The sequence below is a fragment of the Eumetopias jubatus genome, unplaced genomic scaffold, assembly GCF_037043125.1.
Source record: "Eumetopias jubatus isolate StellerSeaLion01/CBP00866 unplaced genomic scaffold, mEumJub1_p1.0 scaffold_7, whole genome shotgun sequence".
NCBI lineage: Eukaryota > Metazoa > Chordata > Mammalia > Carnivora > Otariidae > Eumetopias > Eumetopias jubatus.
Window position 1 is genome coordinate 73292101 of NW_028274813.1, and position 24608 is coordinate 73316708.

Genomic DNA, 24608 nt, shown 5'->3' on the forward strand with positions numbered 1-24608 from the left:
TCCCCTGATGGCCCCCTTCACATATAATCTCTCTTCGGAGGCTCCTATCATGTGCTCTGTCGGTACTCACACGTAATTTGGGTCTGTTGGTGAATTTGGGGTCTTTTAAAAAAATTCTTCCCTAAATCCTGGTCATTTATATGAGACTCTCAGTCGTCTGTACTGCCAAACCCAATGCTGGAAAACTTGAACTGAAGCATTAGGATTAGAAGCACCTAGAATAGATACATAACCTACGTTGGTCTTATGCTGATATTCTGAGGGGTGAGGTGAAAACCCACCCTCATTCCCAAAAATTGATTTTTGTTGCTGCTTTGGTTTGGTAAGATCTCTTCACTCAAAAGGGGGAGTAGTTGCCTGTAACCACATTAAACCCTATTCCTGACCGTCGTGATTGGGGACATTCTGATTACATAAAGTATGTTGGGGCTGGACCTACGTAGGTCGACAGAACTCGGAAAAGGGCTTCAAATTCCTTAAATACTCCTTCCTCTTCCCCGTCCCCAAGGCACTGGCCGGATCCAAGATGGCTTCCCCAAACAGGTAACTAAATGTTTTAGTTTAGAGCGCCCCCACCGGCGGGGGTCAAAAAAAAAAAAAAAGATGCCGAGAGGCCTGAACGCCTGTGAACTGAGCAGTCAAAGACAAGCTGCCGCCAGATTTTATTTTCAATCAGGCATATCTGTGGTTGCCTACGTACCCTTCTCAGCCTTTTAGGACCTCCCACCCTGGAGAGACTTCCTGGATGGCACTCACACTACCTTGCTGGAAGAGGCCGGGCGTCAGCCCTGCCATTGGTGGGTGGCCGCGTAGGTGGGCGGAGCCGAGGGAGAATGGACTACCAGCAAGCTAGATTGAGGCGAGGGCTGGCCATGCTCCGCCGGAAGGCGCCTTGTTCTCCGAAAGGGTGAGTTGAAACGCTGGCTGGAAAGGAAGCACCAGGACTTGTTCAGGTAGGCTTCCCTCTCACGCCTGCTCATCAGTGCTGGTCCAAGAGTCTTTGCAAAACTAAAGGTCTTAGAATTGGTTTCAGTAACTCATTCTCCTCCTCGCTCCCCCGCTTCTTACCCGTCCCCCAGTTGTGAGGGATCAGGTGCTGGGTGATGCTCTGGACTGAACCATTCTCCTTTGTGAAAGGCCGGGGGAGAGGGCGGCTGCTGGGCCGCGGGGCCGGAGTTGGGCCAAGCCGCGAAGGGGGCTGCCCCGCCGCTGTGGGGTTTTTAGGGCTTGTCATTGCATTACTGGGCGTGGTGTAGTTTTGAGGCAGCTCCTTGTTCTCCTTGCCTCTTCAGCGGAGAGAAAACTCCCCGGCTCCGTTTGGTTACTCCATACTTTGGTCTCAGAAGTGGGAGGTTAGGGTTTTTTTCTCTTTTAATAATAAAGGTGTGTAGGAAAGCTTGGGGTGAGGGTGTGTACCTTGTTATACATTATTAGGTGTAATTTCTGTGGGTCTTTGGGAGGGAAGATCAGGCTTTTGGAGAGTGTTTAGAGATGGTGGGAAGAGAGGAGCTCAAGCTTTGCATCTCCATTGACAGGTCTGCAGAGCTTACTGGTCTTCTGTTGCATTATGTAAACTCTTCACTAACAGAAGACCCCTCCCCCTGCCTCGGAGCGAATGCAATTTCTTTATTTACCTGTCTCTAGTGTCGCAGGAAATTTTCCAGCCATTGCAGCAGCTGTGCAAGTGCAGCAGCTCCTGCCCTTAAGGGGCAGTCCTAAAGTGATTAAGGTCTTAAAAGAAGTGTATAGTGGAGGTGTATGGGCATATAGATGTTTAGCGGACCAATCTTTTTTAAGTGACTAAGAATAGTGAGGTAGGAGTCGAAGACTTAAGAAGTTGTCCTAATGGAATTGCCCCAAATTCAAGCCAGAGGAGCTGCGTTATCAATGTCTATTGCATCCTACTCTCACACCAGAATCCAGAAATTATTTACTCTTCGTGTTGTTCTGAGCCTCTCAGTTCGGTCAGGGTTCTCTGACTGGGTTATTCTTAGAGTCGGCTGAGGTCCTATCTGGTGTGGGACACTTTAGATGCTAGAAGGTGAGTTTGGGATTTGAATAAGGTCCTCTGTTAGTTAATTAATGTCTTCTGCTTATGAATTTCATTTGTAGTGCTCATCAAACAGGCTTCAGAACAAATTGTGGTATTTTGGACTTATCCACCCCTTAAAAGAGAGTTATAAAGAAAACATTTTCTATTTAAGAAGACCTGGGTTGCAAGAGACGCATGCCAGTGGGTCTGCAAGGCACGATGAAGGACATTGGCCAAAGAGAGGGTAGGCGTGGGTGAAGAGACAGGCCTGGGGGAAGGTCTAAAACTGAAGTAGCAGAGGAGTAATGGATTGAGATCAGGGATTTGATGGAGCAGTGTATGGATACTTGCACAGTTCACACCTTGCCAGTGTTTGATCTATCCTGTGCATCCGATCTTTTGATTTTGTCAGTTCCCAAATCGATAAAATCTATTTATTTAGACATGGACAGAAAATGATAGAAATAGGGATGCCTCGGTGGCTTGGTCGGTTAAGCGTCTGCCTTCAGCTCAGGTCATGATCCCAGCGTCCTGGGATCGAGCCCTGTATCAGGCTCCTTGTCGGTGGGTAGCCTGCTTCTCTTCTGCCTGCCGCTCCCCCGCTTGTACTCTCTCTCTCTGGACAAATAAATAAACAAATAAATAAAAATTTAAAAAAAAATGATAGCAATAGATAGAAATCTACTGAACTGGTTGTGAATCACCAGGAAATACAGATGTTGTATTTTCTGGGACAGTCTTCTCTGCAGCACCACCAGGTGATGGGGTGGAAGAATCTTGGTGTTGTGGTCACCACCACTGCAGAGTTTTGGTTATAAGAGGAAAAAAAAATCTGACATTTTATACGAAGGCTCTGATAGATAAGATAGAGTTTCCCATTGGTAAGGTAGGATGGTGAAGGGGAATTAGTCTTTAAAAGAAACCATGGGGCGCCTGGGTGGCTCAGTTGGTTAAGCGTCTGCCTTCAGCTCAGGTCGTGATCCCGGGGTCCTTGGATCGAGCCCCATGTCTGGCTCCTTGCTCAGCGGGGAGCCTGTTTCTCCCTCTCTTTCTGCCTGCTGCTCCCGCTGCTTGTGTTCTCTCGCTCGCTCGCTCTCTTTCTCTGTCAAATGAATAAATAAAATCTTTAAAAAAAATAAATAAAAATAAAAGAAACCATTGTACCCATCTCCTTTGAAAAGGGTGAGTTTTTTTTTAAAGCTAAACTGCCACTTAAGATTAATTTGTGGGTGCCAAGAACTGTACTTGCTTACTGAAAGAATGAGATTTGATATTGTCATCTGTGGAAAGGCTGTAACATTTTTAGAGCATTGAGATGAATGTTAATGCTTTGAAGATACTGTTTGTCCACTGCCCTGCAAGAGTTGTCTTCTGAGCCTACATTGAGCCTGATATCTGGGGAATAAACAAACAAATATTTTCTGGCCCCTCATCTTTACCCCTAAAAGTCACTCCACTTCTGGAGTTGCATTTGGGCAAGTCCCTGATCTGCAGGTCTTTGCATGACTTACCTACTGTGACCAACCTAGTGTTTACTGTTTTACCATTAGCAGTCGATTCATTGATAAAGTATTGTTTCATATTTTAAAAACTTTTTATGTCTCCTCGTCAATTAATTTTTTATTCTTTTTCTCACAAAGTTGGTGGTCTTCCCTTCAAACTTCTGTTACAGTTTTGTTCACTTTGCTTTTTGTTTTAATTCACTGACACTGTGCCTTTCTTGCTTCTGTCTTGTTGAGGCCTCAAAGAGACCCTAGTTTTCAAGATGTGTTCTTTTGGTATCCTGGTACTCAAGGGACAGTTGTATTTTTATATAACAAAGCTGTTGTATCAACCATTTACTATTGCCTAAAGGTTTATTTAATCGTTTATTACGTTCTAAGTTTTATCCTGGATAACCTTTCCCCACCTTAACCTCTCTTTTGTTTTGTGTGTACAAGTGTGTCAAGTTGTAATTGAGCTCTTTTTTGTGTTTTCTCACTCTTTCATATTGCCTTTAAGATTTTCATTGTATTTGTGTTGCAAAATAAGTCTGCCCCTTTGTAGTTGCCTGGATGTTTTCAATTTAAACTACAAAGTGTGTTAGTCTCCGAGATTTCTCATGAAGCTGTTCTGTAGCTAACATTTCTTTTGCCCTCTTTATTATCATCACTTTCTATCCTTCACTAGGCTCTTGGTTGTTTAATGTCACATGAAGGAAAATGGTCAACTTTAAAATATCTTTTTTTAGACTGATAATTCTATGCCTTTTCAGTTTTTTATTTTATTATTTTTTTAAAAGATTTTATTTATTTGTTTGACAGAGAGAGACACAGCGAGAGGGGGAACACAAGCAGGGGGAGCGGGAGCGGGAGAGGGAGAAGCAGGCTTCCCACAGAGCAGGGAGCCCGATGCGGGGCTTGATCCCAAGACCCTGGGATCATGACCTGAGCTGAAGGCAGACGCTTAACGATTGAGCCACCCAGGCGCCCCGCCCCCCTTTTCAGTTTTTTTTAGACTAATTTTAAAATATCTTAATTCTTGTCTTCAGATTGCAGTAGGAGATTTTAAAAATAAAGCAGTTAATTTCTTCCTACCAATGTATGTTACGATATAATAAAAAAAATACAGCAGACATAAACAGAAAGTAGACTGGCATAGATAATTGCTCTACATTTGTCTTCCGCAGGCTAGATATATTGGAATATATTCCAAGCAGTAGAGTTGACATAAGGCAATCTAGATAATGTTCTAACCCCTTCAAATTCAGACTATCCAAGTATATTCTCATTAATTTGATAAGAGTTTCCAGAACATCAGACTCACTCATAATCAAAAGTATTAAAAAAAAAACCCAAATTTTAAACTTTACTTATTCTTATGCATAATTATTAGGAAAAGATTGGTTTTGTCATTGAAAGAATGAAACATCCCTGGGGCACCTGGGTGGCTTAGTCGGTTAAGCGTCTGACTCTTGGTTTCTGCTCAGGTCGTGATCATGGGTCGTGCACCGAGTGGGGCTCCGTGCTCAGCAGGGAATTTGAGGATTCTCTCCCTCTACCCCTTCCCTTGCATGCTCTCTCTCTGAAATAAATAAATAAATCTTAAAAAAAAAAAGAATGAAACATCCCTGAATTATACCTTTCCAGAGAAATTTATTGTGTATAGTTGCATTTCATTTGGTATTTTCAATGTTTATTTCATTTTAAAAAGATAATTAAACGACATACTACTGAAATTACTAGGTAATAAGGGGACTGTGCTTTTTTCTCCCCTGTATGTCAGCAATTTAAATGTAATAGTTATAATTCTTTTGGTAATGTCCCAATATTCTAGTAATTTGTCATTCTGTAATAACACCTTTTTGTTTTGAGAGTCTGTAATTTTCCTAAACCTATGTCAGTATCTTCCTGAGAAAGGTTATATATTAACAGAATTCTTAATATCATCCGGGAGGAAGGACCTTCAGGAGCTATAAAGTCTTACAGGTTTTTCAAATTGTCTCTCATGGTCATTATAGAAACCTTTGGAATATCCTGCTTTCATTTTTTCTTCCATTACCAACTTTGGGAATACACTGTGTCTTTGGGGATTATTCCTTTGGGACATGTTCAGAGGTACATTGTCCCATTGGTGACATGGGAGTTTCATTTTGGTTGGTTCTAGAAGAAACCAGTGATTTTAGTAATTGAGCTGCCTATTTAGAGCCCAAATCATAACAAAATTTCTTAATAGAACATAATTTTCATTTTCTATTACAGATACCAGATATACAGCAGTAAAACAGCTACTTAAGTAAACTGAATGGGAAGATTTTTCTGGATTTTTAAACAGGGGCTACCACGTTCCATGAGCATGGACCTTTCACTCAGTGTTTTCTTCTTCATTGCTTCTACTCAGTATTTAGTTATTCTTTTTTTCCTTTGGGGAGCTGAGCACATTAGTCAGCTCTTTGTTTATTTACATATCAATTCACCTATAAAATGTAGTGCTTTTGTCTGTTTTTCAGGTATGCTTCCTGTTGGGGGTGGGGGGGCACCTTCTTCATGAGGCCTTAAATAGGTAATGGTTGCTTCCATTCATGGCTGTCCTGAAAGTAATGGAAGTCAAGAGTCGAGGCAGTTGGATCTGGGCATGTGAACTATCAAGGGGCAGCCTAGTCAGTTGGAGACCTGTATGTTCCCACAGTAGGCATTGTGAAGTAAATGGAGTACCATGAGATAGACACTGGCTTCATTCCTACAAACACAAAAAATGATTAATTGAATTACCTGGATGTTGCTCTAGACACCAGGGCTGGTTGAAGTCTTTTCCATGGTTTTAAGGTTAAAGGGCTGTACTGCTTTCTCAGAGTCTTTTTATCATGCCCAGCAGTCCTGCTATTCTAATTGTGAAACTTTTACATCTATTTCAGTATCCCACCATTCTGCTTAGCAGACCAGCACGGCCAAGTCTCTAAGGAGTGATTTGCTTTGAGAGAGACCTTTAATGGTATACTTTGAAATTATTGGATAGGGAATAATAAACTCCTTTTTCATTTGCCTACTATGTGCCAAACATTGTACGTTATCTTTTAATCTTCAGAGTAAACCCTGAAATATATGTGATTTTAGCTTCATTTTACAGAAGAGAAAAAAATAAGACTTTGTGAGGTTAGGTAACTTAGCCAGGAGTAGGACTCTGGTCTGTCGGACTTCAAAACTCCATTCATGATCCAGCCTTCCCCCATTGAAAAGTTCAGTGCTGACCCCTGTGGGAGAACTGTCTTTGACCACACAAGACAAGGAGGCATTCGGTAGCCTGTTAAAGCTGTACCTTTCACAGTTGAAGAACCTTGGGAATGTAAAATTTATTTTTGTCTTTGTATCTCTGTTAAAAGGAAAAAAAAAAGAATAATAGTTTGTTTCCTTTATTTAACTAATTTTGAAGATAAGATTATGTGAAATACTTTAAGCTATACAGAGGAAATTCACTTGGTCAGTCTTGCAAATAACTATTTTTTAGCCAATGCAAGTCAAACTAGTCCACTAAATTTAAATTTTCATCAGTCCCATCTCCCTGGGGTCATTTTTTGTGCCTGGAGGCAGGGGTGTGATAATAAAAGTGCTTTATAATATTTCTCCTCCCTTCACCACATATACTTTTTTAACATAAATGTTGCAATGAAACAATACCTCATAAATAATTAAGTAAATATTTACATTTTTCTGTTAGGCTGAACAAATGTACATATACTTGGCCCAGTTAAAATGGGGCCTGCAAGAATGCTGTGTGTGTGTGTGGTGGGGGACCATAAGGAGAATGGGACTTTGTTACCTAAATTTATATATATTGTTACTTATGCTGGATGCCCACAAGTAGCATCATACAAGGCGGATATATTGATCCAGTTAGATATTCCTCAGCTGGAACTCAGAATATTATTTTCACCTTGGTGACCATGTGCCAGTGAAGAAGAACTTTTCCAGCTAAGTCAGCTTAAGGGCAGTGATCCTCAAAGATTAGGCTCCTATTTTCTGTCTTCAGACTTAGGCCAAAACTCTCGAGTTTTACTGGAAAAAAATCTACAGTGAAACTGACTTGAAAATGAATCCACGCCCTATTTTGGGGTCATATGTGTATAGTGTCATGTTTGTCTCTTGCCACAGCTTTAAATTGGCCACCACTGAGGCTTTATGGTCCCAAGCCTAAAGGAAATCACTAAAATTTCATTACTTTTAACAGTAATTATCATACATGGAAAATAGTCTTGTGTATACTGCATGTAACCCAGGTTCTAAAAAGTGAAGATGCTTATGATTTTAAAATGCCTCTTCTGAATGTTTCTGGTAGGAAACATGCCTCTGCCCGTTTACTATCTGCAGTCGGAGAGAAGCCCTTGCTGTTGCTCAGAAACCTCCCCATTACCTCTCCGCAGCCCCACTCCCACACACCTTTGGCTGGATGTTGAAAATACACTCCAAGAAAAGTACATTAAATGCCCACCTGATAAGCGAAGGGAATATTGTAATGAACAAATCATACACAGTTCTTGCCTTTGTGGAACTTATATTCTAATGGGGGGGATCAAACAATTAATTATATAACGAGTTATTCAATCTCTACTCTAAAAAGTTGCGGATATTACAGGGGAATTTATAATAGGGGCATATAACCTAAAGCATAGTATAGTAAAGTATTTAAGAATGTGACTTCTGAAGCCACACTGCCTAAATTTGAATCTGGAACCACCTTTTTTTTTTTTTTTAAGATTTTATTTCTTTTTTGACAGAGACAGCGAGAGAGGGAACACAAGCAGGGGGAGCGGGAGAGGGAGAAGCAGACTTCCCACAGAGCAGGAATCCCGATGCGGGGCTCCATTCCAGTACCCTGGGATCATGACCCGAGTCAAAGGCAGACGTTTAATGACTGAGCCGCCCAGGCGCCCCTGGAACCACTTTTCACTAGCTGTGGGATATTGGGCAAATTACTTAATCTCTTGGTGCCTCAGTTTCCTTATCTGTAAAAAAAAAGTTATTTCAGGCTTAATAAAATTAAATATGTTAATGCATTTTCATTGTTTAGAACAGTGCTGGGCATGTAATGTATACTCAGTAAATTTGGCTGTTTTTTATCTGCAACATCAGGGAAAGCTTTTCTTTGAAATGATGATGTTGAAGTGAACTTTGAAGGGTATGTAAGAATTAAATAGAATGGAGGAACCAGTTAGAAGGCACTTGCAATACTTCAGAGAAGTGAGGATAATAAATTGATCCAGAATGGCAGTAGAGACAGAAGTGGATGCATTTGAGAGATATTTAGGAGGTAAAGGTAGGATTTTCAAATAATGGATATGGGTCATGAGGAAGAGGTTTTCTGGTCTCTGCAGCCATGACTGAATGGGAGATGCTGGAGAATGATTACCCTCCTTGTGTATGTGCATGTGTGGTGGTGGGGATGAAGGAGACTAGACAGACTACCAAGGAACCAGTCTCCTTGAGGTAATAAGCCTGTTAAAGGATAGTTAAGCATTGGACTCTTGATTTCACCTCAGGTCATGATCTCAGGGTTGTGAGATTGAGCCCGCGCTCAGTGCTGAGTTTGCTTGAGATTCTCCTTCTCCCTCAGCCCTTCCCCCAACTCACAAAAGTGTGCTTTCTCTCTCTCTCTCAAATATATAAATAAATCTTTTTTAAAAAAAATAAGCCTGTTAAAGGAAGAGTTGGACAGGTGGGTCAGCTAAGGAGACTGGAGACAGTGCTCGCTTCAGCAGCACATATACTAGAAATAGGAGACTGGAGACACTACCAAGAAAAGCCTTGGGGCAAGTAGATGTACAGGTTGGGGGTTCAGGGTTGACATCTTGCGGAAAGATATAAACATATAGATAATTTGTTGAAGGAAATAGTAATAGTTGAGGCCATGTATGTAAATTAGACATTCTTGAAAAAAAGTGTAGAATGAGAATTAAAGAGGGCCTAGGATCAAACCTCTGTGAACTTCAACAATGAAAGCCTGGTAGAGGAGAAGAGTAGCAAAGCAGAAGTGGCCAGGGAAGTAGAAGGAAAACCAGAAAAGTCATCCTGATGTCCTGGAAGTAATCTGAAAAAAGTGTTTGAGAGCGGGAGTGGTTTTTCTAAAATCTTTGTGACCTTTCTTTTGATCCCTGAGAGCATTTAGGTCTCTTACCACTCAAGGTTGAATACTCTGACTTAGAACATCTATCTATAGCAGGTTTAGGCTGACCGAAGCCAGTTAGTTGAACATAATCTTCAGACTTTAGAATCTAAAATGTAGTTATTCCTGTTTGCCTTAGATTAGATTTAATATAGAGGAAGAGAGCCTGAGTGCACATTCAAGTACCTGCTGAAATTAACAAATTATTTTGGTGATCCTCTCAAAGGCTGACTAGCATCTCCTAGGTAGGTAGGTGGAGACACTGGCAAAACCAAAATTTTTCCCCAACGATCTATCCAGCAACATTTGTTGACTGTCTCCTAGGACATAGTGTTTATATGCCAAATACTGTGTTAGGTATTTCATCAGTCTTCATTAATGGCCCTGTAATTTGATTCCCCTTTGTACAGAAGAATGAACTAGACTCAGAAAGGTTAATTTACTTGGTGGGACAGAAATTTGAACCCAGGTCCCTCTGATTTCAAAGCTCATTATATTTTCATGTACAAGTATAACTAAAATATAAAGTAGAAGATACTTATCCTAAAAGAATACTTAACAAAATGGCACGAAAGCTCAAAAGGAACTGATTACTTTGGGCTTGACAATGAAAAGTAGGGATCAGAAGGCTTTCAATTATTACATCCAGTGGACATTTTAAATTGTCAGACATTTTTGCTTTTGTTTGATATAATTGATCACTCTTTCCCCCGACAGTTCTCTACTCTGTTTGCTTCTGTGACATTGCACTGTTTGCTTCTCTAGCTTTTCCTTCTCTACCTACTTAGGTATAGCTTATTCTGATTCTTTTTTAAGTTTTTATTTAAATTCCAATTAGTTAGCATACAGTGTAATATTAGTTTCAGGTGTACAATATAGTGATTCAACACTTCCATACAACACCTGGTGCTCATCACTGTAAGTGTACTCCTTAATCTCCACCTATTTTAGCCCCCCCCGCTTAAGTAGACTCCATGCCGGACTTGGAGCTTGAACTCACAACCCTGAGCTCAAGAGTTGCATGCTCTACTGACTGAGCCAGCCCAGTGCCCACTTATTCAGATTCTCAAATCCTATTTATTTATTTATATATGTGTGTACGTATGTATGTATGTATATATGTATATAATCTCAACCCCCAACGTGGGGTTCGAACTCACGACCCCAAGATCAAGAGTTGCTTGTTCTGGGGTGCCTGGGTGTCTCACTCAGTTAAGCATCTGACTCTTCATTTCCGCTCAAGTCATGATCTTAGGGTGATGAGTTCAAGCCCTGCATCAGGTTCTGTGCTGCACATGGAGCCTGCTTAAGATTCTTTCTCTCCCCCTCTCTCTGTCCCAGCCCCCCAAAAGAGCCTCATGCTCTTCTGACTGAACCAGCCAGGCACCTCTGATTCTTAAATCCTGATGTTTTCCTGGGTTCCTCCTTAACTTTCTCACTCTACCTCAAAAATCTCAACACTTGGGTTTCCAGCTAAGTGTTTTGTTTAGCCTGCGGAATGTTCAAAATGTTGGTTTTTTTTTTTTTAATTAGTTGTATGCATTTAAAACCTAGATTTACATAAAACTCTATTTCTGGCATTTGAAAAATCTGAAGTTCTCGCTCAACCTTGGACGTGCATTTCCATATGGCAACACTTAACTAGAGCTGACTAGCAGCTACTCTCTTTGGGATGGTCATGGATTCTTCAGTCTTTCATAGACCCCAACATTCCCTGTTGTCTCCCCAACAGTATTGGTGCAGTTTTTTGTATACTTGCTCTGTTCTACATACTCCCCGGGTAAGCTCTACTGTTAAAACTACTATTTAGATATTGAGAATTCTAAATTATCACCAAGCCAACTTTTAGATTTATATATCCAATATCCTATCAAATATCACTACTTAGCCTGCTCTAGGCAACTCAAATTCAACGTGGCCGGACTCAACATGGCTGAAGTCATCTTTCTCTCTAAACTCTAGATTCTATGCATTTTTATCCCTTAAATGTTTGTTACTCAGCTCTGTCCCTTACTTATCATTACCTTTTGACCCACACTGCTGTGATTCAGGCACTAATCGCCTTGTTAGGGTTCTTGGTTACAAACAACAGAAATCATCTTTTGGCTAACTTAAGCAGAAAGGTGATTTATTAGAAAGATATTGTGTGGCTCACAAAATCAATATGAATGCTAGACAATCTGGTTTAGAAAATGATCTGAAACTAAGGGAGGTTAGAGATAGAGAACATGTCCAAGGTCGTACCCCTGAATAGTCTATTTAGGATGCTGTAGTAGAACTCTAGTGTCTGCTACTGCTGAGTATTGTTTAATTGGTTGGTTCTGGATCTTTGTATTACCTCTGCAAAGTCAAATTTCTCTGAAGGACTGTCCACTTAAGCTAGTCTAGGTCACGTGTGTACTCTGTCTTTGCTGGGAAGAGGAAGTGGGACCCCTCCCTCCAGCTCCCACTCTGATTTCCCATCTCCTCTAACAGTCTACAGTGAGAGGTAAGATCCAGCCTTCCATTGAGAGTTCTACCTTGAGCTATTACCCCTATTACCTACTATTAGGAAAGGGGCTTTTGTTGCTGAGTAGAAAAAAAAAATGAAATTTCTACTATACAGTTCTTTTCTGGACTACCACAGCAGCCTCCTGACTGCTTCTATGTCCTCTGACCCTTCATTTCCCGGATGCATTCTCTATTCAATAGCCAGACTTAGCTAACCCAAACGCAGTTCTGATCTTGTCATTCTGTTTCAGTGGCTCCTCATCGGTGGTTGAGAAATGAGCATCAGAAAATGCTTCCTTGAAGGGTCTGGCCTTACCTTATCCTTTCAAGCTCATCTAATTTCTTTTTGTGATTTACACTTGGGCAAGACTGAACTAGAGTTCCTTAGAGTTTCCTCTACAAGTCTCATGCTGTTTGCCATTGCTGTGCTTTGTTTTAACTTTGCTCTTATTATATCTACTGCCTGAATACTCCTTTCTTGTAGCCCACTTTACCTTCCTTAGTTAACTCCTCATCTTTTAAGAAATGACTTTTTTTTTTTTTTAAGATTTTATCTATTTCACAGAGAGAGAGCGAGCACAAGCAGGGGGAGCTGGAGGCAGAGGGAGAGGGACAAGTGGGCTCCCCATGGAGCAGGGAGCCTGATGCGGGGCCTGATCCCAGGATTCTGGGACCATGACTTGAGCCGAAAGCAGTTATTTAACCAACTGAACCACCCAGGCGCCCAAGAAATGACTTTCTTGGTAACCTTTTCCTTCTAAGTTAATAAGTCCCTTTCATCTGTATTCCTGTAATAGCCCCCTGCTTATTTCATTGCACTTATCATCTTGTATTATGATTGTTTACATTTGTCACTATTGTTGTAGTCCCTATTTTCCAACCTCTCCCCACTTATATACCCAAATATACTCCTACGTGTTGTGAGTTCTTTGAGGGTAGAGATTATGTCTTATTCACCTTTGGTTCTCTAATATTTCCACATTAGTTAGTGTATTCTATGCTCAATAAATGTAGACACAATGAAGAGGCATTTGATGTAGATCTTAGGAGGTAAGATTTTGATGAGGCAAAGAAATGAAATAAGGATGGAGTATAATTTGAAGACAGTAGCATTAGCTAGGCTACAAGAAAAATATATGACAATAGGAAGTTGGGTTTTTTTGTTTTTTGGCTAGCCTATCAGTGTATATGTAGAAGGATAGTGGGAAATGAGATTGGAAAGGCAAGATGTAGTCTTAAGATTTATATCTTAAGTAACAGGGAACCTTTGAAAGTTTTTAAGGAGGAGACTGATTTGAACTCACTGTGTTTTAGGAAATTAATCTGGTAGCAGAATGGATTCGTAGGGGAAGGGATCAGTTAAGAGGTTGTTTTTTTTTTAATGTAAGTAATTGCATAAATAAAGAGGTGGCAGCAGAAATAAGAGAGTCAGATAGATGAATCCTAACTTTCCTCTTAGTTTCATAGTGGAATCACTCATCTCTCTAAGCCTCAGTTTTCTCATCTGTACGAGAGGGTTGACTTGATACGATTACCAAAGTCCTTGCCAGCTCCAAAATCTGTCTGTGACATATTTCGGGAGAGTCCCTGGGACTTGGCAAATGATTGGATGATGGATACAGGAGGTGGTTTCAGAGATGCCTTTGAGGTTTTGAGTCTGAGTGAATGAGAAAACAGTATTGTTGTTTAAAGGAGTGGTATTGGTGTTCCTAATAGTAGTGGTAATGCTAGGATCTTTAAAAATAGAGGTGAGGCCAAGTTGACCTTCCTCAGTTATGTCCTAGAGTACAGAAAACAGGATATCAGTGTTGAGACTGGTTTCATTTCAGGGGAAACTAGTAGTCAGGAGGTAAGCAGCTGATTTTAGCGGTTGTGTACTTTGAGGGATTAAAGTTTGGGTACCATCATTCTGGAGTTGACTAGTGTCATTGGGAATTAGAGTGGTCTCAAGTGGCATTGCAAAGTGGATATTGGCCAATATGTCAAACAGGCTGTTTCAAGAGAAGTGATGTGAGGCTCAGAGATCAGGTTTAGGGGTGAGGAGTGGATGTGTGTTTTGGAGGGGTGGGGTCTGGGAATTGCTAGAGGGCACCTGGGATTACTTTCTAGAAAGTGATACTGCTGCCCAAAGGTTGGAATATCAAGAATACAAACCAGCATTATGGTTGTGGCAGAAAGAGTGTTTATCTTTTAAGAGTAAAAGGCCTCATATAACAGCAACTGGGCTGACTCACTCCCATGATGGAGGGAAGATTTGTCCCCTTTTAATGGGGAGTGGAATCTGGTATAGTCACTACAGGAGAAGGGATAGACAGGGTTGCTAGAAGGAAGGGGATTCATTGGGAGGCGGAGTTGGCATAGTGTGGAACCTTCCCTCCCGGGTTTACGCTCTTTAGTGTGCAGAATACAGTGTAGGTGGTAAGGAATTTAATCCCCAGGACTAGTTTCCCGCAGCAGGAGACAGTGCTTCTGGCCAGGCCCCTTTTTTTCAAGCAAGCTGCAGGCTTCGCCTCGGCCCTAGAAACCGGATAGGCCTCTCCGTGCGCTCTCAACCTAACCCGTGGTGGCGGGGGAGGGGGAAGCTCTTCCCTAGTCCCACCCTTTGCGCTGGTTTGCGTCCTTGCGCCTCTTGTGAGTGGCAGTAGAGCTTAGCCAATGAAGACGCGGGGCGGGCGGGAGCATCAAGTTAGGTTGCGCAGGAGGAGGGGGGAACTGGTGCTGGAGAGACAGCGAGAGGGGCGAACCGGCCCCCCACGGCCGCTGCAGGTAAAGGCACCTCTCTTAGCCCGCTGGGGTGAGGCACAGCTCCTTTTCTCCTTCAGGTTATTGTCGGACCTTCCAGCCTGTAGCTTCCGCCCTAACATTGCTCCCACCCGGGCATCCACACACCACCCCCCCCCCCCGCCCCGCATCTTCCCGTCTTGGCCATCCCCACCCAGGAGGGCACCCCGCTAGCTCCCTCCGTCAAGTGCATGTACCTCATTTCTATTTTGGGGACGCCAGTTGTCTGAAATATCCCCCCCCTGCTGTATGGGCCTTACTGGCAACAACCCCGGCAGTATGAGCAGGTAATGTACCCGGGTCCCCGCCACCCCCACCCCCAGTAGCGTTTCCCTCTCAATCAACCCCTCACTTCCTTACCTTTCCCCTTCTCTTCTTTCATATGAGTACATGATTTCTGTAGTTTCCCCTTTGGACCCTTAATATACGTACATGGTTTTAGCTTTCATAGTTGCCTTTTTACTTTCTCTGTTTATTAAGAAAGGCTCACTTTACCAGCCATGTTTGCCCCCAAATGTCCATACCCCTGATTGAGGTGTGAGTGCTTTTTCTTTAAGCAATTGGGAAAACAAAAACAGAGTAGCCACATATTTGGCAGTGAGAATGGTGAAGATAGAGAAAATGGCCTAGGATCTTGATCTTCTTGAGGAAATGTCTTGAGTGGCTCCAAGTTAATAGCTCCATTTCTTATGCTCTATGTCCTTCCACATCCTGATCCCTTGCTGACCCTAAATTGTTATTACATTCACCTTGGATGTTTATTTACCATTTCTTTATTAGATTTGAGACTCTCTGGGTCTTACTGTGTCTCCATGGTAGTTTTTAAATTTTTCTTTTTTAAAAACTATGTTGGTGATTTTCATTTTAGGCCTTCTGATGATTTTATTTTCAAGGGATTTCTCATTTCGATTAAGCTGCTTCTAACCATCTTGTGTTTCAATAACATGTGTTTATGTCTGTCTTCAGCTGAGCCTCTTGAAAGGATACAGTTTCCAGTAACAAGATTTATACTTTGAAGTAAAATAGTTTGTTCTTTTCTGAATCTTTGAGTAGTTAGAGGTTAAGTGGGCATGGGTGGTACTTTCTGGAAGTGCATATTAGAAAAAAAGGTCAGTATATGTCAATATGGCATTAGTTCATTATCTTCTAAGAGGATGAGCAGTCCAGAGAAGTCTGGAAAATGGATGTCTGTAGTTCAGTTCAGTTTATATAATTTCATCTATTGGACAGCTGGACTAATCTCTGTTGCAGTGTTTCTTGTCCATCATAAACAATACACTATGATAAACTTCCATTTGAGAGACCATAAGAAATCTTACCCTACCATAGAGATGTTGATAACCCTTCCCATCCAGGCATGCTTCTCCACCCCCTTCCCCCAGTTGTCTTTTACAGATCCTCACTGGCCAAGAAGATTTTTAGTTTTGTTGAATATAAATACCCTAAACCTTGAGATATGTCTTTCTTTTCCATTTGATAAATATAAAATTATGACATTGAGTATGCACTTTCAAACTACACATATCATTCATCCCCCGATCAAGAATCACTGCTTTGTTGAAAGGTATGGGGAGATTGCAATGGAAAATACAAAGAATGAAAACGAAGTCCTTTATGATCAGGTGGACATGTTATTGAAATAGGCAAGGGAAAGGAGACTGGTAAAATAGGAGAGTTGGGATTTTATAGATTCCTTAAAAAAAAAAAAGGAAGTATATCAAAGGTGGTAAATCTGCAGAAGAACATCAGTTTATACTTACTTCATGGAGGAGTAGTTCCCCCTTTGAAAGAAGGTGAGATGAAAGGCTGTTATATAAATTATTTAGCATTAACTGGCTTGTTATATGGAGATTATAGATAGGTGGCTTCGTATTCTAACTTAACTGGCTGGTATGTTTCATTTCTCCCCAACTCCCCCCAAGGTTTCTGTCATTAGTTTAAAATTATGGGAAGTGAGTAAGTGCGATCATCAAACTCTGTCTTTCCTTTTGAGCCTATACATGTATTTCTCTTTGAGGCAGTGGTAGGCCATGACTGGCTTTTCATTCTCAATGTGAAAGAAGTCTAGGATGACTTCTTTAGGCAATGGTTTTACTTAGGGATATCTGAGTGCTTCATATATTTGAAAGCTTAACATCTGTTTATTTATTTTTTAAGATTTTATTAGAGAGCACGAGCCGGGGGTGGGGTATGAGGGGAGGGTAGAGGGAGAGAAAGCAGCAGACTCCCCACTGAGCAGGGAGCTGGACGTGGGCTTGACCCCAGGACCCCAAGATCATGACCTGAGCTGAAGGCAGACACTTAACCGACTGAGCTACCCCGGCGCCCCTTAACATCTATTTATTGTTACTACCCATATTTGAACCATAGAAAGATAATTCATGGGATAGATGAGCTTGGTAGAGTAGGCCAGATGTGGATATGGCCAGGATGACCCAGAAAGTAGGAATGGAAGGAGGGTTGAAGAAAGTTAGAGGTATGATGGGAGGTTTCATCTTTGAGAGTCAAGGACAACTTAAACATGGGAGTTAGAAAAGAATCAGGTGACTAGGATTAAAAAATATGTACAAAATGAATTAGATCAGTAGAGGTGAGTTGATGCAAGGGGACTGAGAAGTGGTGAAACTTGGTGGTGTGGCATTAAGCCACTGGTGATGTTTTTAAATTATCAGGCCCAGACTGAACCAGGGAAGTAGAAATTTGGCCCCAAAATTGGGAAGGGACATATATGATACGTACATTGATTGACTTTTAAAAACTTAACTCTTGAGTTGCATGAGGGTAAGGAAATATTTCAGAAACTGTTAGCCTTGTTTCTCCCATGAAAAAAATGAGATTTCTCTCTGAGATCAGGCTGCTTTGGAGGAAAGGAATAGTGGAAAGGACAAAATCCCCCATGGAAGAAGAGGCAGGTTATAAACTATTATCAGCATAAACTTCTAATTAGTGAAACTTTTATTGTAGTTTTTTTTTTAAAAGATTTTATTTATTTATTTATTTGACAGAGAGAGAGAGAGACACACACAGTGAGAGAGGAAACACAAGCAGGGGGAGTGAGGGAGGGAGAAACAGGTTTCCTAGCAGGGAGCCCAATGTGGGGCTTGATCCCAGGACCCTGGGATCATGACCTGAGCTGAAGGCAGATGCTTAAGGACTGAGCCACCCAGGTGCCCCTGTGGTTTTTGTATGACACCTAATTAGATCTATTTAATGTAACTTCTGTGGCAGTGAATAGGAGATGAAAGATAATAGGTAGCCAAGTAGGGCATAGCTAGAAAAAAGCTGATGGTAATGTTGAGGAAATTCATAAAATTTTTGAGTAGATTTTTGTTAAATCAAGAAATACGTATAACTTTTCTCATTGTCATTTGGAGCACCTTTGGGGCAGGTATTAGGAGAGGCTGGAATGAGCTGGTGGAATAGGTTAGCCAAAAGTGGGAAGCGATATGGATCCTGCGGAGATATGAAGCGTATACAATTACTGAAGCAAGGAAGATCTTGTTTAACATTGGTGGAGATGCCATGTGTGCTTTGTAATTTTGTTGTGCCAACTACTGATCAGTCTCTTCTTTTTATATCTGAGTTTCTGGGCTATTTACCCACATTTTATTGTTTCATAAGGATAACGAATAAGTTGAGGAAGGGACGAAGTAGTTTGTGGGTTGTATGGAAAAGTTTTCAGTAAAGTCTGTACTCTGTCACTGACAAATTTCTTCTCTGGTGTCTTCTAAAAGTTAAGAGAAAAGGTCTTATCAAGCAAGGCTTTTGTGAATTGTCAAGTATGGACATCATATACAAAGAAATTTAATATTTTCATATAGTTCAGTTATATTGTGGTGTACTCAATTCCTTGTTTTAGTTTTTCCTTTTTCCAACATTTTCATGAACTTAAATCCTTAGATGTGGATTCAGTGAACATGCTTTTAGTTCTTTGTAGGACAGTTTTTCTTTTTTTTTTTTTTTTTTACATTTTTAAATTTATTTATATGACAGAGAGAGACACAGCGAGAGAGGGAACACAAGCAGGGGGAGTGGGAGAGGGAGAAGCAGGCTTCCCTCTGATCAGGGAGCCCGATACCGGGCTTGATTCCAGGACCCTGGGACCGTGACCTGAGCTGAAGGCAGACGCTTAACGACTGAGCCACCCAGGCACACCTGTAGGACAGTTTTTCAAGACGGGAAGCTACTGTCTCATCTTAAAGTCAGGGAATACCATTCAGTTTTTATAAGGATTGAATGGTTCATTCCATGTACTGCAAGCAAATATATTAATTCATTAAGTATTTTTTTGAATAGCTACTGTGTATGTGATATTCTCCTGTTTCTTCAGGGATCCATAACTAAGACATGGTTCTTACCATCCAGGAACTTTTTGTCTCTTGGGGAAAGAGCTACTGGGCCACCATGCAGGGTTGTGCACAGTGTGCATTGCACATATTCATTATCATCATCGATAATATGTTTAGTATGACAATTTTCCAGCAGATGGCAGACAAGCATCTTAAGGAGCAGGCAGCTTTTAATTGCACAAAGGAACCATTTGGGCCTTCAGAGAATATGGACAAGAGACTGGTCATTTTAGTAAAATATTAAGTGTAAGTGCTTTAAATAGGTGCAGACAACACTGTGAATATTTAAGGAAGGTGAAAGAACCAAGTCATCACAAATTGCTTTGCTGTGAAAAGGGCAGAGGTTCTGGGCTCACCTTTTGGAATAGAAGGAAGACCTTTGAAAGTGTAGGAAAGATTTCAGCTGGGAGAGATGCTTGGGAGTGGAGGAGGATGTGTTCTAGGCAAAAGCTACAGCATAACAGGCAAAGATGCAGATAGGAATCACATGGGGGAACTGTGTAGTCTAGTTGGCCTGGAATGTAGGGTATGTATAGGAAATGATGAGAGAGAAAGTTGGGACTATAAGTGGAACTAAAGGGGCACCTGGGTGGCTCAGTCGTTAAGCGTCTGCCTTCGGCTTGGGTCATGATCCCAGGGTCCTGGGATTGAGCCCCGCATCAGGCTCCCTGCTCGGCGGGAGGCCTGCTTCTCCCTCACCCACTCCCTCTGCTTGTGTTCCCTCTCTCGCTGTGTCTCTCTCCATCAAATAAATAAATAAAAAATCTTAAAAAAAAAGTGGAACTAAAATGTAAATTCTTTGAACTTCTTGCAGAGGAAGTTTTTGATCACAAATATGAGAAATGGGGAGGGGACTTAACAGAAGTAGTATATATAGATTGATATGTTAGAATAAAGTTTGGGAAACTTCCTGGGTAAAATTACACTAAAAGTGTAGCAAGATTGTACTGAGAGCTTGGTTAAAAGTGGTTATTTTTGCCAGTGGTAAGCGAAAGCATTTAAAATACAAGGGAAATTTATGAAAGGCAATATATTCAGAAACCTTTACAGTCATTGAAATGCTACTGGTATATTGTTAAGTTCTGTCAACATTACCTGAAAGAGAAGGTGAGTGAATGTTAAACTCCCTGATCTCTACCTAAGAATGATAATTGTAAAAAGAAATGGACGGAGACAGCCGAGAGATCTTGACAGACAGAAACTTCAAAGTGTGTAGGTGTAAGAGCCCAAAAAGGGGTTTGGTTTATTTCTTTTATAGTTTTAGTTTGAAGCAAAAATGTGGGTGTTCTTTCTGCTGTGTCTCTGTCCTCAGATTACCTCGCATTTCCGTCTTCTCTTATTATTTTGATGCCAGTTGATATTAAGGTGGTACCTAAGAAGGAGAAGTTTTCCTTGAGGTCACCAACTTTGCTTATTTTTCATTTGTCTTCTCACAACAGGAGTTTCACCATCTTCCTCTGAAGACCTAGCCATCTTGCTCCATGAAGGTCAGGACAATCTGACATGCACTTGTTTCTTGCCTCTTTACCTGAAGAGTAGTCCTCTTCCATTGTGTACATTTTTTTCTTAATAGGGGAGGGGAGGGGAGAGCCAGTACCCCCCCTCCCCTTCCCTCCCTAGACCTTGGGGAAGTACCCTCCATTGCTTTCCCAAGATGGCAGACCCCATCATGGATCTGTTTGATGACCCAAATTTATTTGGCCTGGACTCTCTGACTGATGACAGCTTCAACCAGGTCACACAAGACCCCATTGAGGAAGCCCTTGGACTGCCAAGCTCTCTGGACTCCTTGGATCAGATGAACCAGGATGGTGGAGGTGGTGATGTGGAGAATTCATCAGCAAATGACCTGGTCCCCCCACCAGACGAGACAGCCCCCACAGAACTTCCCAAAGAATCAACAGCTCCAGCTCCAGAATCTTTAACTTTGCATGATTATACCACTCAGCCCGTCAGCCAGGAGCAGCCAGCCCAACCTGTCTTACAGACACCGACGCCAACATCAGGACTTTTGCAGGTCTCCAAGAGCCAGGAGATCCTGAGCCAAGGGAATCCTTTCATGGGTGTCTCTGCCACAGCTGTCTCCTCCAGTAGTGCTGGAGGGCAACCACCTCAGTCAGCCCCTAAGATTGTTATCCTTAAGGCCCCACCAAGCTCCTCAGTCACTGGTGCCCATGTGGCACAAATTCAGGCCCAAGGTATCACCAGCACAGCTCAGCCCCTGGTGGCTGGCACAGCCAATGGTGGAAAAGTTACTTTTACCAAAGTGCTAACCGGCACTCCCCTTCGACCAGGTGTTTCCATTGTCTCTGGTAATACAGTGTTGGCCGCCAAGGTCCCTGGGAACCAGGCTACTGTTCAGCGCATTGTCCAGCCCAGCCGACCAGTAAAGCAGCTGGTCCTACAGCCAGTTAAGGGTTCAGCTCCTGCTGGAAACCCTGGGGCCACAGGGCCCCCACTGAAGCCTGCAGTTACACTGACCTCTACACCTACCCAGGTGACTTGAGTGAAAGGGGGAGGTGAATTTTGGTTTAGTAGAGGGCCCAGCAACTGTGTGAGAAGAGAGCACATGAGACCTATCTCTAGGAAATCCTGTTTAAATTCTACCTTTGCTATTTTAAAAAATCAGCATTGACAGCCATGTACTTACTACTTATTAGGTGCAAGCAGTTAATGTTGACATATTTTTTGAGCTCTTATTACATGTTTACTCTGTGCCTAGCTGGTGCTGAACAAGACAGACACAGTCCCTGTCCTTACAGAGCTCACGGTCTGCCAGGAAGGCCGACAGTAAACAAGAATTCACAGTACTGTATAATACAAAGTTTTATGAGAAATACTGGATGCTATGGGAACAAAGAGTCATTATTTATTTATATTTGCAAGACTTACAGAAGCTATGCGTATGTTTTCCCTGTTCTTATTACTGAGATTGTCTTCCTCCTTTATCCAGTGAAAAGGCTAGTTTCTATTGTAAGAGCGTAGAGGTGCTAGCCTCTGAATAAAGAGCCAAAGGCATTTGTGAGGAAGAGGGTGGCATTAAAATAAGTAGGACCAGTGGAAAAAAGCTGTGAGGAGGTGGATTATAAAGACTTTCATTCTAATAGACTGCCAGAAAATGGAATGACTACCTTAGAAGATAGCCTTCCATCAGGAGTTTGTCAAAAATAGGCCTGATAACCACTGGGCAGAGGTGTTACAGAGAAGACTCAATCAGGACAGATAGGAGGATGAACAAAATAAATTGTGTTATGTCTTCTAACTCTCAGTTTTGATGGTTCTAGGATGAGGAAAACTGGTGTAAATATTTAAGAGTATACCATTCTTTAATGTTGCACCTCTCTTGCAATTTCCTTTCTTCACTCTAGGGTGAATCGAAACGCATCACCCTGGTCCTCCAGCAGCCACAGTCTGGAGGTCCCCAAGGACACCGGCATGTCGTTCTAGGGAGTCTACCAGGCAAGATAGTGTTACAGGGCAACCAGCTGGCAGCCCTGACCCAAGCCAAGAATGCTCAGGGGCAGCCCGCCAAAGTAGTAACAATCCAGCTGCAGGTGCAACAGCCACAGCAGAAAATCCAGATTGTACCACAGCCACCAGCGTCGCAGCCGCCGCCGCCGCCACCCTCAACCCAGCCTGTGACTCTGTCCTCTGTGCAGCAGGCTCAGATAATGGGGCCAGGACAAAGCCCAGGACAAAGACTTTCAGTACCACTCAAGGTGGTGCTGCAGCCACAGGTGAGACTTCCACAGGTAGCCCCCTGCTGTCCCCCTGAGCAACCACTAATTGTTGAGTGTGGGGTCACTGGAGTCATGCCTCTGAACTGAAATGCAGGCTTTTCTTTTGCCTGTGGGAACTTTGTTTTAATTATATGAAAAGATTTGAGGGTCATTGTTAGGTTTGGGATAAGAGGTGATTTATCTAACATTTGTCTTTGCGCTGTTTCACTTATAGTCTTTTTCCTAATATTGTTGTGGGGGGGGTAAAAGTGATTGGCATTATTCTTTCATTTGAAAGATAAGGAAGTTGTCCTAAAGAGGTCAAGTGATTATTAACTCCCCCCCCCCCCATAAAGATAGGCCAAGAGTAGAATTTGAATTTATTTACTTTCGGCTTAGAGATCAGCATTGGCCATAGAATAATGGAGAGGTTTATTGACATTAGGAGCATGGCTAAAGGATATTGAAGTTTGATTTGGCACAATTCTTGCCTTTTCTCATCCCCTTTCAACTTAAAAAAAAAAACAACACTTTTTTCCCCTCTTCTGTGTCCAAGTTCAGTAAGACTTGATCTGAGTCTGATTCTTGAGGAATTAGAGATGGAACATTTCTAGCCTGTCTTCTTTAGAGCTAGGTTTTATTTAGGCCATTTAGCTACCAGCATGTTGAAATTTTAGTGTCTTTATTTCTGTAGGCTGGCTCTTCCCAAGGGGCTTCTTCTGGGCTCTCCGTAGTTAAAGTTCTAAGTGCCAGTGAAGTGGCAGCTCTGTCTTCACCAGCAAGCTCTGCTCCTCATACTGGGGGCAAGATAGGAATGGAGGAAAACCGCAGGCTGGAGCACCAGAAGAAGCAAGAGAAAGCCAATCGGATTGTAGCAGAAGCTATTGCTAGGGCCCGTGCCCGGGGTGAGCAGAACATACCTCGAGTCCTAAATGAGGATGAGTTGCCCAGTGTTCGGCCTGAGGAAGAAGGTGAGAAGAAACGCAGGAAGAAGAGCAGTGGGGAGAGACTCAAGGAAGAAAAGCCAAAGAAGAGCAAAACATCTGGTACCTCCAAAACTAAGGGCAAGAGTAAGCTGAAGTGAGTACAACCCTTTGCTAATTTGTTGGGACATTTGAGGACAGTGCACTTGTTTTTAAATTAGTGTTGAGGGGTGCCTGGCTGGCTCAGTCGGTAGAGCATGTGACTCTTGATCTCAGGGTTGTAAGTTTGAGCCCCACATTGGGTGTAGAGATTACTTAGGAAAATAAAATCTTAAAAAAAAAAAATTAGTATTGAGAGGAACTACTTGTATTTTTTTTTTTTTTTAAGATTTGTTTATTTATTTGAGAGAGCAGGGGGAGAGGCAGAGCGAGAGAGAGTCTCACGCAGACTCTGTGCTCGGTGCAGAGCCTGATCATCAGGCTTGATCTCATGACCCTGAGCTGAAACCAAGAGTCAGATGCTTAACCGGCTGTGCCACCCAGGCGCCCCTAGGATGTACTTGTATTTAGCAGCTGCACAGTTCAAGGTGATATATCTACCACAGAAGATAGGCCTTTCTTTTGTCTGTCCCAATGCTTATATGATTTGTTAAACAGAAATGTGCAAATTAGCATATTT

At 42.0% G+C, this 24608-nt stretch overlaps 1 protein-coding gene across 6 annotated transcripts in view; it reads left to right on the top strand.

The window, feature by feature from the left end:
* Positions 1 to 871: 871 nt before the first annotated feature.
* CHD8 (chromodomain helicase DNA binding protein 8) overlaps positions 872 to 24608 on the top strand; it is a 60628-nt gene continuing 36891 nt past the window's right edge. For 3 of the 6 annotated variants that reach the window (XM_028095143.2, XM_028095150.2, XM_028095145.2), the window contains exons 1-4: positions 872 to 953; positions 20727 to 21784; positions 22656 to 23024; positions 23701 to 24086. In XM_028095143.2, the coding sequence (XP_027950944.1) occupies positions 20942 to 21784; positions 22656 to 23024; positions 23701 to 24086 (1598 nt within the window). In that variant the 5' untranslated portion in view covers positions 872 to 953; positions 20727 to 20941. Of the gene's footprint in view, positions 954 to 14840; positions 14924 to 20726; positions 21785 to 22655; positions 23025 to 23700; positions 24087 to 24608 lie in introns of those variants that run through there. The other 3 variants (XM_028095152.2, XM_028095144.2, XM_028095151.2) reach the window with 3 other exon arrangements.